The sequence below is a fragment of the Saccostrea echinata genome, unplaced genomic scaffold (genome assembly GCF_033153115.1).
Source record: "Saccostrea echinata isolate AGI-Se365-2 ecotype Australia unplaced genomic scaffold, CSIRO_AGI_Sech_v1 ptg000033l, whole genome shotgun sequence".
Lineage (NCBI taxonomy): Eukaryota > Metazoa > Mollusca > Bivalvia > Ostreida > Ostreidae > Saccostrea > Saccostrea echinata.
In genome coordinates, this window is record NW_026889782.1 from 24,531,735 (window position 1) to 24,548,591 (window position 16,857).

At 40.4% G+C, this 16,857-nt stretch overlaps 3 protein-coding genes and 1 pseudogene across 3 annotated transcripts; 2 read left to right on the forward strand and 2 right to left on the reverse strand.

Moving 5' to 3' along the window:
* The first annotated feature begins 1,762 nt into the window (after positions 1-1,762).
* Positions 1,763-3,519, forward strand: LOC133198306 (uncharacterized; annotated as a pseudogene).
* A 4-nt stretch (positions 3,520-3,523) lies between these two features.
* LOC133198307 (uncharacterized) lies at positions 3,524-6,115 on the forward strand. Its single transcript, XM_061334415.1, has 2 exons — positions 3,524-4,383; positions 4,504-6,115. The coding sequence occupies exons 1-2, from the start codon at positions 3,524-3,526 to the stop codon at positions 6,113-6,115; spliced, it is 2,472 nt and encodes an 823-aa protein (XP_061190399.1).
* A 7,743-nt stretch (positions 6,116-13,858) lies between these two features.
* Positions 13,859-14,398, reverse strand: LOC133198308 (uncharacterized). The gene has a single exon (XM_061334416.1). The coding sequence runs from the start codon at positions 14,396-14,398 to the stop codon at positions 13,859-13,861; it is 540 nt and encodes a 179-aa protein (XP_061190400.1).
* A 939-nt stretch (positions 14,399-15,337) lies between these two features.
* LOC133199055 (baculoviral IAP repeat-containing protein 3-like) lies at positions 15,338-15,835 on the reverse strand. Its single transcript, XM_061334942.1, has one exon. It carries the CDS (start codon positions 15,833-15,835, stop codon positions 15,338-15,340), a length of 498 nt encoding a protein of 165 aa, XP_061190926.1.
* Positions 15,836-16,857: the final 1,022 nt, after the last annotated feature.

Below are 16,857 nucleotides of genomic sequence, written 5' to 3' on the forward strand. Positions count from 1 at the left end.
TCAGTAAAAAATAACATCACTGAAAATCGTATAAAATCTCTGCACATTTATTTCTTGAGTAGTCTAATAGCAACCCTCAGATCAGTAAGAACGTAACATCTTCATCTAACAAAAAAAAAATGTATCAATGTGGATATTGTCATTTAATATTCGGAGATTATGATAGTAAGGATAATCACGAAAAAAAAAGCACAGTCAGGAATATAAGAGAGGAAATTTATTCCCTGATAGGTAAGAAAAAAAAACCCAGATATAAAACATGTATAAAAATACAAAATCCAAAGCAAATCAAGTCCAAGCAAAGAAAAAAAAATTGGAAAAAGAAGAGAACTATAAATAAAGAATTGGATAAAATTTATGAGATAAAAAAAAAGTATGTGTGTTGTTATTGTTGTTGTTGTTTTTTTTTTGGTTGTTTGTTTTAACCAAAAATGATTAAGGGAAGTATACTTATTTAAAAGTGTATAACAATATTATTATGTCCGATTTTAAATATACAAAATGAATGCATTAAATCCTCGCTCGGTTACAAGACGCCGACTGGAGAAAGGGAGCTAATACGAAAAAAAAAAAGATTGGTATATTATGACATGAAAGGAATTTTGTTTGAAAGACAAATATACCCCCCCCCCTTTCCGTTTTGGTGGGAGTAGGGAGTGGTTAGATTTCAAATTTCTTTAGTTATACTATACAATTTATTATTTCTAGACGTAACTCTTAATGGACAATTGGAGAAATCATTCATATTTTATCCGTTTAATGTTTTAAAAAATATATTCAAACAAAAAAAAAAAAAAATCACATTTAGAAGAAAGCATTCATTGTAGATCTTTAAGAAAGATGGAGGGTACGTATGTGCGTGTGTGTTTCTTTATTTTTAAAAATATTATTATTATAAAATGGTGAGGAAAATATACAAATTTTAGAAACGTTTTACAATATGACAATGACTGGTTTTTAAATCTCCGCTCGGTGAGATATCACAAAACGCAGACTGGAGAAAGGGAGATAATACGAAAAATATTTATAGGAATTGCGATATGAAAAGAAGTATGTATTACCGAGTTGTCTTTGCTCTAAATATTTAAAAAAAAAACTTTAGAAGAAAACAATCATTGTGAATCTTTGAGAAAGATGTATGGGTGTGCGTGCGTGTGTATGTGTTATTGTATGGGTCTGAGGGTGTGCGCATGTGTTTTCTTTTTCTTTATTTTTAAAAGTATTATTATTATAAAATGATGAGGAAAATATACAAATTTTAGAATCGTTTTTACAATATTACAAAGACTGTTTTTTAAATCGATATAAAAAGACGGAGACTGGAGAAAGAGAGGTAATACGGAAAATATTTACACGAATTGTGATATGAAAGGAAACATTTCCGAATTCTCTTTCCTTAAAATGCTCGTACCCCCCCCCCCTTTATTTAAATATTAATAATAATAATAATTAACGTTTAAATTTTTAAAAAATAATAAATTCAAATATTTTAAGTATGGTAACTCGAAATGGTCATAACTTTTTTTTTCATATTATTTTTCAAAAATGCTAGTAATCCCCCCCCCCTTTCCCCTCTTATTTAAATATTTATAATAATAATAATAATAATAATAATAATAATAATAATTAAATTCTTAAAAAATAATAAATTCAAATATTTTAAGTACGGTAACTCGAAATGGTCATAATTTTTTATCGTTTCACTTATGATGACCCATTTCGAAAGATAAATAAGATGTGTATAATCTTTTATTAAAGCCCCATTGTCAGAGAACAGGATCTCTTTCGTGATATTGAAGGCATGGAATGGACAGACGCGTCTCCTCCTTCTGCTCAATCCATGATGGATGACATCCAGGCTTCGTCAAACCTGGAAGGTAATGATTTTGACGATATTGCAGAAACTTCGTTTCACAGTAACCAGTCCCTTCTGGTGGACATGGAGGTCGAGGGGATCTATGCCCCTTTCAGTCTGGATTTTTCAGATGTAGCAGACGTTTCCTTACAACAAGGAGACTCTCTCATCCAAAATGTACAAGTAGAGCCTTTAAGTGAGGGAGTGCAGACGGGTGGGGGAAGAGACGATTTCAACATTCGTTTGGTAAAAGAAAGAACCTGAAAACGATGGGTGTTAAGGAGGTCACCTTTGAGTTAACTTTTAAAGACCATCTCTTTCGTCAAGAGAAAAAAAATGAAAGAGGCCTTAGATGTTCTAAAAGAAGCCTTTGAGAAAGCAATACAACAAGCAAAGAAAGACCTCCGACCCGGAGACATCATGAGAGGTGTCATTCATAACGACGGACTAGATTTACCTGTCTACATCCCTTTTCGACCAATGGAGGACATGGATGCCGAGGCCATGTTAAATTGTCTCGAGATTGTTCTCAATAGTAATGAGGACATCCCCTTTGATTCTTCTTGTCGAATTGATCTCGGCGCTATTAAATATCCACGGGGTGGAAGAGGTGTCAAGATGTCAAATTTGACCAGAAAGATAAAAAATAAACTTTCCATTGTAGAGATTCGAAATCTCGACAACGCTTGTCTCATTCGAGCCACTCTTGTTGCTCTGACTAGTGCCTGTAAGACACATCCTGTCGAAATTCAGAGAATCAAAGCGCTGTACCCGACTTTAACGACAGAAGACATTTTTTTTTCAATTCGAGAAGTGTCCCACGTGGTATTACGATGATTTACGCGATAATAAAAAAGGAGCACAAGACACGCTGACGAGAAGGGTCTGTCAGACCATGGGCATCTCCAGCGAGAATCCGCTCACCTACGACTATCTTCCGCGATTAGAAGATTTCCTCAACATCTACGTCGTCAGTTCTAGAATGGGGGATGCTTTTTCATATGTCAGTCCCAACCTCGACGAGAAGCGCAAAAAGATCTTTTTATATCACGACGACGAAGACGGCGTCGAACATTTTCACGCAATCACAAAGATTACTGGCTTTTTTGGAAGGTCACGATTCTGTACGCACTGTCTCAAACCCTACGAAAAGGTTTACAAGCACAGTTGCACCAAACACTGTAACGTCTGTCTGTCCAACGATTGCACAAAAGGAGAGATTCAAACATGCCCGGACTGCCATCGTAGCTGTCGTTCCCGTGCCTGTTTCATACGTCATAAATTACCCTCAGAGGGGGGTGACGTACCCTGCGAGGTCATGTATAAATGTCCGATTTGTCTCCAGACATTTCACCAATCGGAGCGGAAGCGAGAAGATCATCGATGTGGATATTACGTTTGTAAGTCCTGCCAGCAGTATGTGGAACCGGAACACTTATGCTACGCCAGGGCTCACCCTTCCTCCTCTCCAGATGAACGTCGATATATTTTTGCCGACATTGAAACCTCGCAGAGAGACGAACTCGTGCAATGCGAATTCGGGTATTCTCCCCGACCTGTAGTCGACTGTCATCGATGTCGAGACAAGACCTGCCGGGAGTGTCGACTCTGTCAACACTGTCAGAAGTCTCACTGTGGACAAGCCAGACATTCATTTGTCCTAGCCGTATGTCAAACTGCCTGTTTCAATGCGAGAAGGAAGACCTGACGTCTGAGAGTACCTGCGAAAATTGCGGAGATCGATGCGGGACCTGTTCTAAGATCGACAAAAAGACAAAAACATATGTGACTCCTCCCTGTCTCGGTAGATGCGGGGGTCGAGAACGTGTCTTTAAGACTCTATTCGATCTCGGAATTTGGATGTTCAGTGAACAACATAAAGGATTTACTGTCTTTTTCCACAATTTGTCTTACGATGGTCAGTTTCTCCTTCAGTATTTATTTTCACAGTCCCTTCGCCCCTCTTTTACCATATACAGAGGAAGCAAGATTCAGATGTTCAACATCAGCGGATTACAAATTAGAGTCATAGACTCTTTTAATTTCCTTCCCATGGCCTTGTCCAAACTTCCCAAAGCCTTCCAACTAGATTCTTTGAAAAAGGGATATTTTCCTCATTTTTTCACGAGTGTGGCCAATTTAAACTACCTGGGGCCCTATCCTCCTGCCAAGACTTACGTTCCCGGCGGAATGTCGGTAGAAGGCAGACAGGAATTCTTAAAATGGTACGACGCTAAAATAACAAGTGGTGTCGTGTTTGATTTCCAAAAGGAAATGCTCGAGTACTGCCGCAGCGACGTGGACATCCTCCGTCGAGCCTGTCTCAAATTCAAAAACCTTCTGTGGGAAGCAACGTCCGTAGACGGAGGACGGGGTGTCGACGCTTTCGGTTCCTGTACCATAGCTTCGTTATGCATGAACGTCTTCAAGACAAAATTCTTACCCGAAGACTGGAAGATCTTGGTTCAGGAAAACAACGATGAACAGTGGTTAATGGAGAGACGACTAGACGGGCAAGCAGAAGTGCTGTACGAAGGACGATGGATTTCACGCAAAGATCTGGGGTTGCAAGTGTTATAAGAAGAATTTGTTTCCTCTGCCATCGCTCGACCTCCACCGCAGGGATACCACTCTCGCGTCAATTACAGCAAAAAGTCCATTGCATGGCTAGAATGGTTACGGAAACGTGCACGAGTCGAGGGACGAATTTTCAACATCCGACATGCCCTCACTGATCGTGGTGAATATCGCGTTCCTGGAACGCGGTATTCTGTAGACGGTTACGTTCCCCCCAGTTTAGATAATCCAGGTGGCGTTGCGTACGAGTTTCATGGATGCAGATACCACGGTTGTCCCCTCTGTTACAAGAATGGGGACGACGTCCTGATACCCAATTCGAACCAGACAGCATCGGAATTGTTGGCCCTGACACGACACAAAGAACGTCAGCTTCGAGGACTTGGTCTCAAAGTCGTCGTCTGCTGGGAACACGAATTCGACGTCCTGTTGAAGTCGGATGATACAGTCAGGACTTTTGTCGACCAACTCGATTTGGTCGACAGACTGGATCCCCGCGACAGTCTCATGGGAGGACGTACCAATGGATGTGTCTTGTACAAACGAGCAACCAGGGATACCAAGATAAAGTACGTGAATTTCACCTCACTGTATACCTTTGTCAACAAGACCTGTCGGTATCCGATCGGTCACCCCGAGATCATCACACGTGATTTTAACGACCTCTCTTCCTATTTTGGATTAGTGAAAGTCAAAGTTTTGCCACCTCGTGGTCTCTTTCATCCGGTCTTGGGCTATCGTACGGGAGGTAAATTGACGTTTCCTCTGTGTCGGACTTGTGTGGAGCGTCAGCAACAAGAACCTTGTACTTGTACTGAAGCACAGAGAGCCTTGACGGGGACTTACTGTACACCCGAACTCGAAAAAGCCGTTCAGAAAGGATACAAGATTTTGAAAATGTACGAGGTGTATCATTGGTCCGAAACTTCAAAATACGATCCATCTGCTCTGACTGGAGGTCTCTTTGCCTCTTATATCAACCTTTTCTTAAAAATTAAACAAGAAGCCAGTGGTCGACCGTCATGGGTTCAAACAGATGAGGATCTGAATCGATACATTGAGATGTACGAACGCAAAGAAGGAATCAGACTCGATCCGGGTAACGTTGAGTTTAATGCGGGTCTTCGAAGTCTGGCCAAATTACTTTTAAACAGTTTTTGGGGAAAATTTGGACAGCGTTTGAATTTGACAAAGACTCAATTTTTGCACGACAGTCAAGCAAACGTACTCTACCAATCCATGGTCGATCCTACCGTCGAAATTGTCGACTTTCAGATTGTCAACGACGAGAACCTCATGCTGTCAACGAAACGTACCTCCGAGGAGATGTGTTTACCGGGTCATACAAACGTATTTCTGGCATCCTTCACTACCTGTTGGGCCCGCCTCCAGCTGTACGAGTTACTAGACCGTTTACAGACTCGCGTCCTGTATTGGGACACAGATTCCGTCATCTACACTACCAAAGAAGGGGATTGGGACCCTCCCGTTGGTGATTATCTAGGAGAACTAACAAACGAACTCGAAGAAGGGGACTGGATCACAGAATTTGTCTGTAACGGTCCCAAGAATTACGCTTACCAGACACATAACGGTAAGCGAGTATGTAAAGTCAAGGGATTTTCCTTGAACTACCAATTCGCAAATTCTGAATCTGGAAAGCATGAAGGATGCCATGTTTAACAGGGAAGAACCCGACCTCGGTATCTATCATACAAAAAATTCAAATAAGATCTGCCGGGAAAAAATTCACTCGGAACTCTACTCCCAAGAAGAACTGAAACAATATTCAGCTGTCTACACAAAAAGGGTCGTCCAGAAGGACCTCACGACCCTACCTTACGGATATTGAAAGAAAAAGACCATTTGTAATTTTCGTCATTTATTGGTTTGTTTTTTTCATTTTGAATACATGATACGTGTGAACGTTTGACAATTTTTTTTTTAAATGTCAATAAAATGTTTAAAACTTGATCCAAGTCTTATTTTTCTTCTGTTGGAAAGTACGCAGACCCGGAGGAGATTTCCTCTTTAAGGGTTTGGCATAAATCAATCCGAATTCGGTCTGGAGGTCTGGAACGGTTTTTGCATTCGAAACATCTGATTCAGTTTGACTTTCTTTGGAATGGTCAGTGGATTCCTCGGTATTCGTCCCTTGATCTCTAACCTCTTTTTTTTCATTCTGGCAAAGCTTCATCTGATCGTGGGTCGTCTTTTTGACGAGAACGTACTCCTCTGCCATCTTTTTTTCAAGTGAGGTTTAAGAATCAAAGAAATAGCTTCGGGATGTCTCCTGAGTAATTTCTTAACGTCCGTGTTGTCGACGTTACGGTCAGCAAGAGACTGAAGGAGAGTCTTGTGAGCTTTCAGTTTTGTTCTGTAGTAAGAGGACACGACCGGATGACCCAAATATAAATTCATAGCTATTTCCCGGAAGGCTTTCAACTGTTCTTCAGTGGCCATGCCTACCAGTTCTTTCTTTTGTTGAGGATCTATCGAGTACAGAAATTGCAAGAAGAGATCGTGGCGTCTTGTTCTCTGGGACATGATGAAATGACGGGGTTGGCGAGTTTCGGTGGTATTTATTGGGGTAGGTAAACAACGGTTTCTCCTTCCTCCGGTAAGACGTTGGTACGCAATCGTCGTTCTTCAGGACAGTGATTGGTCAGGTCCACCAGAATGTATCCGTAAGGACGCCGCACGGCTTTGGCGTACGCGTCCATCCAAAATTTGGATCGTCCCGTGAACACTTGACTCCCAAACGTGATGATTTGACGATTGTCTCTCACGTTTTTAAACAAGACCACGTGTTGACAGTTTAACAAGATGCTCTTTTCATAAACCCCAGGCGGATATATGTTTTGAGACAAGAGGAAGGCCGTCACGTTGGCGTGAGACACCATGGTCTGAAACAGGTGTAAGGCGTCGGCACTCTTGGTTACCAAATGAATCATGTCGTCCAGGATGACGACCGTGTGAGGTGAATCCATGCACCATTCTCTTAAGTCTTCTCGACTGGGTAGACCTCGGTAGGTGGAAAAATTGGATAGACTCGACTGCATGTCGTCTACGATGGGTTGGTCTTCCAAGTAACAGTACACGATTTTTCGAGGAGGAACGTCAAATAGTTCACGACCGTGCTTCAACAAGTTCCATACGAAATGAGTCTTACCCGACATGGTACCGCTAACGACGGCAAAAGAAGTGGGGGTCTTGAATTGCATCGTACATCTTCGAGAACCTTCGATCGACTGATTCGTCTGAAGGACGAGGGTCGTATTTAAAAAAAAAAAACAACAACAAAAAAAACCTTTTTTTTTGGTTACACTTTTATTGAATAAAATCTTTTAAAATATATCATTACTACATGAATTCAATTTTAACTTTACATTCTAAATCACGTCAACAAAACCCATCCTTATACAAGAGAAAAAAAAAGACTACATGATTAAAAACAGAAAATAGAACGATCATATACATAGATATATACCTATATTATTTCATACCATGTCACATGAAAAAAAAAATTCACACAGTAAAAACAATTTGTGACCTCAGAAAATAAAAAATGACAAGACTTAAATCTGTCCTCATTTCCGCCGCCGCCGCCGCCGCGGAGGACTTGGAGACTCCGGAAACTTTTGGTCTCCGGAAAACTTTCAGTCTCCGGAAACTTCAGGTCTCCGGAGACCTCAAATCTCCGCAGTCTGTGGTTAAGACCAAAGTCTTTTAGTTCTTTTTTCAAAATGACGTCCTTCACAAGCGTTTCGGAGGACTCTCGGACGATGCGTGGCATGGAGATCCCCTTGGCACGACAGTTCAGAAAATATAATACGTAAAGTCCACAAGTGTCGGTCGAGTCTGGTTGTACTTGAACGTTGTTGTAAACACATAACAGCGAGTTGCGGTCCACAAAGTCTCTGAGACGCTCGTCGTAATCTTCTGGTAATCGTCCAAAACTATCAAAAAATTCGCATTGGTCGGCACTGACAAACCAGTAGGCGATCCAATGGGTCCCCTTCTTCTCGATGGGGTCCGTATTGGACACGTAAGCAGAAGGAAATTGGCGTACCCGATCAGGTAAAGTATTGGAAGCATAGATTCCTCGAAAGTGAGGTCGCAGTGCGTTTTGAGATTCGACGAGTTTTAACATTTGCTGGGAATCCATTTTCTGTTTTTTTTCTTCTGATGAAGTTAGATTTGTCGGACTTCACGGGACTGATCGATCATCAACAGTCCGGGACATTCACAGTAGGCTAGGGCACAGATGGTTTCTGTCGTTGCTACAGCGAACCGAGCGTACACTCCCACGTTTCCTTGATGTACCAGATTTATATATCCTTCTCCCAAGTCGTTGGGGACGAGGTCAAAGGCATAGATGGGTACAGCCCACTAATTGTTTTCCCATAGGCGGCAATGTTAACGTTTCTTCACATAGCAATGTCCCTAATTTTCGTTCAGCATTGAGTGACCCCTCAAATCAAAGCACATCAAGTTGTCTTTCCTTGGTTAAAATCTCGAGGTGGCATGTCAGATTCGTTTTCTGGCAAAATGCGTCTGTCTGCGTTAACCTCTGAAAATGAAAGTGAAAGTAGGGGATTTCAAGACTTCTCACTGGTGTTATAATACATAAAATAATTCTGCTGATCTTCTTGATAAATTACATCTGACAAGCTTTTTTGCAAGGGAACATACTCCTTATCAACAAGTATGAGGCTCAATTTAATACCTTATCACAGTTTTTTTATTCAGGTCTACAAATTAAGGAACTTGTAATTTTTTCTGCACTACTTTCTTCTCCTACCGATTCTAAAAATAATTAGAGGTATGTACCCAATATGAAAAAGTATTTTCTGGATTTTACAACATTTTACATCCTAAGTCATACTACAGACTAAGTAGTGACATTATGCCAAATTTCAGGAAAATTCAATCATTAATAAAAATTTTACACCATGCACAGTTCTGTATGCAAAATTCTTTTAAAATGCTTCCATCTAGCCACAACTGCACCCAAATTTTAAGTCATCGGTTAGCTTATTAATAAACTTATACCACTTTTATTCTCTTTCAAAACTTTAAATACATCAAGCAAAATCATAATCAAGAACTCATATGGGTCAATTTCTCTTAGTTCAAAAAATCAATGCATTTTTGCACAAAATTTTATCATCACTCACCCTTGAATTCATTGTTTCTCCATGATTAACAAAAAAAAATAAGTTTACAAATACCCTGAAAGTGGTAAAAATAGAAAGTACTGATTATTTCCTGTCCATTGATGTATCATTCAGGAAAATTGGTGTAGCAATAAAAAAGTTATAAGCCTTTATATTCTTGTATACATTCATCTGTTTCAAAGCAATTTTTACGCCAGTGCAAGTTCACTCATCTATGATGTCATAATGACATCATAATAATGGATTGCTTATTACACATGTAGTGTTACTTTTCCCGTACTTCTAATTAAACATGAAATTAAAACTAAAATATTCATTACAACTATAAAATGATAAAAATACTTGCATGAGCAGATCAAATAAATAGTCTACAGAAAATGTTTTGTTTCCATGGTAACCATTTTGTAATTTGTAGGAAAATAAAAGAGAACTTTGAAAATTTTGAATTTCCTTACAAGTCGCTCATTCTGACTGATAAATATTAAAGAAATTTCAACTCTTAAATTTGTTAATCTTAATATTTTATCATACACAACACTATGAATGTAATTGTTTTGAAATTCTTTTTAAAATATATTAGCTGTAAAATATATAGCATACATGTACAGATTAGTTTGATGGTCACTTTTATAGCTCAAATATTTAAAATCTACATTTTCTAAGCTTTAACACCCCCCCCCCCCCCTTAGACACACACAAAGAAGCTTTAGAAAATTCAACTTACATATTAAAAGTACTGCCATCATTTTACATGTGAAGACTCAAGATGTGTTCAAATGAGTTGGTTTTTACTGACTGATAGTTTTAAACACATCTGCATGAACCTCAACATTGTCCTGTATCACCATGATCCTAAAAAAAATCAATTTTAAAAATGGTGCAATAATAAATCAGCATCATAAAGCACCTAAAACATTCACAGACAGACGTCAAACAAACAAATCCTACCATAATCCTTTTATGCCCATAATTTGATATCAATTGAAAATTATGAATTTGCACTTATTAGTCTCAGCATTGTTAAATTACATGTAAATTAATAATACAGGTAAAAAGCATGTTTACTGACAATAATTAAACATTAGACAAATACATGTAATGCAGTTAATAAAATAAAAAAAAAATGTTAGTGTGCATGTTCACGCACACACTGCTTAACTTCTACACAACTGTAGCCTGACCGACTTCTTTGAAAGAATGCACATGATGTAATTCTATTCCATGAAAATAAAAGTTTTCATTTACAAATATTGTGATAAGGCATGGAAACCTTTTTTTTCTTTACCTCTTTCATAAAATGACAAATGCATATCACCTACATACTGCAAGACTCTGCACTAGGTAGCACTAAGCAGTTTTGATAACTTACTGCCATTCTACTTTCACTTTGACCTTGAACTTCACTGATTACCGATTCCGACCTCATTTGTGAAATTTTGTGTATTGAAAATAAACAATAGTGGTGGATGTACTTCTAAAATAATTGTTCCTTTTCTAAATATCTATTAATGGCTCTGAATTAATAAATTGTATAAAATCGATACATTTAATTTACATGCTACATTTGTACACAATGGGAGATATGAGCATAAGCTGTCTGTTCCTGGGGGGGGGGGTATTAACAAATCAATTTGTCTCAAAATACGTATAAACAAATTCAAATTTGCTTCTTTCATAAATTTAAACAATTGGAAATGATAGTAAACAACGAGTTCAAAACAAAGTAATGATCTATGAGAATTTTCTCTTACCAATAGGCTCCTCATATTGGGTACAGCCCACTAATTGTTTTCCCATAGGCGGCAATGTTAACGTTTCTTCACATAGCAATGTCCCTAATTTTCGTTTAGCATTGAGTGACCCCTCAAATCAAAGCACATCAAGTTGTCTTTCCTTGGTTAAAATCTCGAGGTGGCATGTCAGATTCGTTTTCTGGCAAAATGCGTCTGTCTGCGTTAACCTCTGAAAATGAAAGTGAAAGTAGGGGATTTCAAGACTTCTCACTGGTGTTATAATACATAAAATAATTCTGCTGATCTTCTTGATAAATTACATCTGACAAGCTTTTTTGCAAGGGAACATACTCCTTATCAACAAGTATGAGGCTCAATTTAATACCTTATAACAGTTTTTTTTTTATTCAGGTCTACAAATTAAGGAACTTGTAATTTTTTCTGCACTACTTTCTTCTCCTACCGATTCTAAAAATAATTAGAGGTATGTACCCTGATGGCATATCCTTTGGAGAACTGGTCTCTGTCGATGGTCAATCCTTCGTCTTTGTACCATTTCTCACTTGATTGATAGAGGTTACAAAGTGCAGTGACGTAGTTCCGATTGTTACCATAGTCAAATTTTAAGGGGCGAACGGGGATGGGTTCGCCATTAACGGTCACCACAATTTCGGACAGGTTGAAGTGCTCAAAGTTAAAAGGATTAGTTCCGTAGCTCCCGTTGACGGCCGACTGTTTGACGAAGGCAACGTACATCTTTGAAGGTTGTTTTCCGTTCCACACGTCGTCCCAGTAAAATTCACTCGTTTTGTCTGGAATGGTGGTCATCTTAACGTCCGTTTTCAGGTAGTTATATCGCGCCGGTGTCTTAGTGATAGTCTCGGCGTGATTTAACAACACGGCACTGTCTACTCGGATTTTACAGGCCTTAAAGACGGCGTCTAGGATGGTGACCTTATAATTGGGACTACTTTCGCCACTCATCAGGACAAATTCGTTCCGAGAGCGAAACAGTCACAGCTGTAAGTCAACACCGTTGATGAGGTACTTGTCCAAGTAAAAACAGTCCAAGTACAGGGGCCCTTCTAAATCGAAGGTCCTGGACATTTGCGTAAAGACGTAACGAGATCGAAGTCCCGTATTTCTTCCCGAGGCGGCATTGGGATCCTCCACACCGTCTTTGTCGGGATAATACAACAGGGTCTGTAGATAAGATTTACTGGCCTCCGCACTGCTGGACAAGACCACTTTCAGGTAGGCTTTCCAGGGGTAGTTGTTCGCATTCTGGGTGACACATTTTCCATTCATAAACACGTCAATTTGAGAGAACAGAGATTGTAAGGATAGGTTAACGATCCCCGTCTTCTCAGAAGCAGCCAAGGCCGTGCCGTCGGGTTTGGTGATCTTCACTTTCAGGTACAACCGACTTCTTCTCAAATCGAAATACTCATTTCCACTTCCGGGAATTGCAAATTCGAGCGGAGCGTCGTCCGCGTCAAAGGAAGAGATAGGTCGAGTTTCAGAAAAATATATCTTTTGAAGAGCCACTTGATTGGGAGGATCGGTGAAGAGAGAAAGCTCGCATGGTTCTGCCGTAGAAGTGTTAATTTCGGTCAGGAAAGACATGACTGTCAAAAGATGGGTTTTCCGTCGGGGTGCGTATTAGGTCGACCTTTCCCTTTCTGCGTCTTCTTAGATTTTTTTTTTCTGATTCCGTTTCTTGGGTGGAGCACGTCTTTTCTCTTTAAAAGTCGAGGAACGACTGAGCTGTTTCTTCTAGGTCTTCTTTTTTATAGACTTTCGAAGAGGCATGTGGGGCTCGTCGTTACGCATAGTTTCTTTCAGATCCGAAAGGGCTCTTTCTCGTTCGGCTGCGACTGGAGTTACTTGATGGATTTCCGACTTGGGGGAAGCAACAGGTTTCACGGGAATCATGTATGCCCTCCGTCGATTTAAGATACCACCCCCTTTTTGACTCTTTTTTCGTATCATCGGAATGAAATTTTCTCCTCTCTGCGTGTGACGAAACTGCTCCCACAATGCAGGATGCGATATGTAAGTCGGTCCAGACATTCTCAGAGTTGTCTAAATACGAGCGTCACCGTCGACTCCCCGGTCAAAAATGAGACGTCGTCGTCTTGTTTATCCTTTATATACACGTGGATGTCTCTGAGGTCCTTGGTGCGCAAAGGAATCCTATAGGGACGAAGAAAAATCACGTTGTTTGCGTCCTTCAAGACGATGCGTCTCAAAAGCGGTTTCTGACTTCCACCTACGATGCTGTCGTCACAGACGGAACAGTATACAAAGATTTCCTTGTCGGAAGTCTTGCCGAGTTTTGCGTTTCTGAATTCGGTCAGTTCTACCGTCCAATCGCCCGTTAAAGGTAAAGGTCTGGGTAATCGCACTCGAAAGTTTTGCGGTTGATTGTCGACGTGGACGGTGGCACTGTCCGTCGACTTCAGAACCATACGCATCGACATCTTCACGAAAACTGACGAGAGGGGGAACCCTCACGTCTCTTTTATATCGCCTTTCGGGATCCAGCTGTCGAATTTTTTGGGCCACCCCAACCATCTCACTAGAACTTCTTCTTTTCCGCGAACCTTGCGTTTACGCAGAATCTTGTCGATTCTCCAAATGGTCTCCTCGTCTTTCAAGACCTTTTGGAGTTCACTGGCATAGAAGGTTCCCTGGATGGGATCGTCTGTCAAGTCCTTCAATTTATAGATGGGGATGCCTTGAGACACCAATCGATCTCGAATCACAAAAATTTCTTCCGTGTAGGTTTGGTCGTAATCCCGTTGAAAAGGACGTCGTAGGTGTGTGATCCGCACTTGGTCTCCTATCTTAAACTTGTAAGGCAAACGTTTCTTCGACTTGTTTGATTTCTTCACCCGAGGGACCTGGGTGGCTTTTCGACGACGAACGAGGTAGGCGTCTAACCTCACCTCTTCTTCGTTTGCTTTCGTCACGGAAGCCGGGGTGCGACCGTTCAACGAACGATTGGGAGTGTCGTTGATAGATTGGACCACGTCTTGTAAGATGTCCATGTACTTGTATTTCTGGAGATGCGTGAAATATCGGTACAAGCGTTTTTTCAAAGTCTGAATGTATCTCTCTGCAAAGTTGGCCTTGGTCTCATTTAGAGCATAAAAAATCTTAATCCCTTGGTCTTTGAGATATCGTTGCAAAAGTCGGTTGTAAAATTCCGATCCTTTGTCGGTCCTTAAAGCTTTCGGTCTTCTCGGACCCTGAACACGTCCTTGAATGCATCCATCACGGATTTAGCTTTTCTGTCTCTTAAGGGACGGACCCACAGGTAGCGAGAAAAAACGTCTACGATTACCAGGAGGGAATTAATACCGTCATTGTACTCGGACAGATTCTGAACGTCGGCAAGGTCGGCTTCCCACTGGTAATCGATGCCTTGTACGACGACTCTTCTCCTCTTAAACCCTTTTCGGCGCACCTTCTTTTGAAGGGAATAAGCGTCCTGATTCTGTAAAAACTTTTTGATTTTCCCCATACCCACGTTGAACTTGCCTTCTTGTTTTACTACTTGATACAACTTGGAAGGTCCGGCAAACGATCCAGGATGCCGAGGATCGTACCATATTTTTTTCAGGTACTCTTCCATGTCCACACGTCGTGACGGACAATGTGGGAATGACACGATATCAAATATACTTCCACTCTTATAATTATGTGTATCATTGAATAAAAAAAGACACAAGACCAATAACAAGACATATTTTTATTACATCCATTTCTGTTTTTACAACATAGAAAAAAAAAAACTTTTTTTCGACTGCTCATCTCACTACTATGGTTGATCTTTGCCAACACGGCTCGGAGCACGTACGTGTCCTAGATCGGCTATTTCGGATTCTTGACAAGCAATCAAAAACAATACCAATCATTAAAAAAAACCACACATTATCAAATGTTCTTTGCCTATCTAATTCAGGGAACAGTTGCGTCTTTTTTCTTTACATTTTCCCGTCGGTTATCATCTGGGCATACATGCAGTTCTTGGACCAACGGAGATGTTCTTGGTAGGCATCGTCCAAAGGCTCCCAACTTTTCAGCGTCATTCCACAGCAAAAACAAGTCACCTTGTCCCCTAACTGCGTGTAAATGAATCCAGCTCGAGCCAAATCTTTTCGGTTAGGTCCCTTTAAGTATCTAGGCCAGTCCCCATACGTGGCTATCCTAGAGGCAAAGGTGAGGTACTCTGGATACTGCCAGAGACGCTGCTGAGGTGGAGGTGGTGGAATGTTTTTGATTGTCATCTGTCTAGTTCCGAAATTTCGCCATTCCTTTCTCCCTTCTTCTAAAGGAGTGTCTTGGTATCGCCAGGCAAAGTTGGCACTGGAATCCCAAGAGGTGGAAGATTGATCTTTTAAAGAAGAATGATCGCTTCGAGGATAATCACTAACGGAATCCGTCTCCACAAAATTGACGGCACAATCTAGAGAAGAAGACATCTTGATCTCTCCAACGGCAAACGAATAATACAGATGGAGACAGGAAAGGACCCTCATATATACTCTCTTTCTGAATGACGTCATTCGTCCTTGAACCCAACAAAAACTTCCTTGTTCATCGATGAATACCTTATAACATTATGACGTCAAAAAAGTTTTTATTTCTATGATATATAGGTCATTGACGTCACTGACTAAGCGTTTCTTTTTTTCACAAACCTTTTTTTGAATGACGCCACTCTCCTATTGTCATAAATATAAAGGGTCTTCTCTTACTTTGACGTCATTAAGAGTTCACAAACAGAGATTGATAACACCCTGACACAGTATTTCTTTTCAAGGTGAAAGGAAACAATGGTTCGAATGCTGTTATGGTCTCTACTTTTACGTCATGGTATTTCCTCGACGTAAGCTTTTGCTATATAACCGAAGCTCAGAGAGACATAGCTTCATTTTCGACTTCACCGTCCTGTAGAACACATCATGTCAGATCAACGTTGCTCCGTCGCTCTCGAAAATGGACGTTATGCCAAAGTCACCCTTTGGCAAAACGAAGTTAGACTAGATATGCGAGAGTATATAGTGGGAGAGAAAAAAATCATACCAACCAAGAAAGGAATATCTTTGAAACTGCATCACATCAAAACGCTGTCTAATTTCATGGAGTCCATACATGAGACCTTAAAAAAGAACGGAGAAATGAAGTGGCACCTGGGATACAATGTTTACGTCTCCGTGAAAGAAGACAATCCTTGCGTCGACATACGGCAGTACTGGAAACCGCCCCAGGCCGATGAGTCTGTTCCAACTAAAAAAGGCTTATGTCTCAGACCACAGGAGTATGAACACTTCCTAACTCAATGGGAAACAATCCTAAATTCCATACCGGAATTGGACACATTCGTACCCTGTTATGATCAGGATGATCATTTGAATCAACTGGGAATGCTAAAATGTCCCGCCTGTAATCCCGACGGATGGGAAAATTGGCGAATTGGACAGTGAATAAAAATGATCAAAAA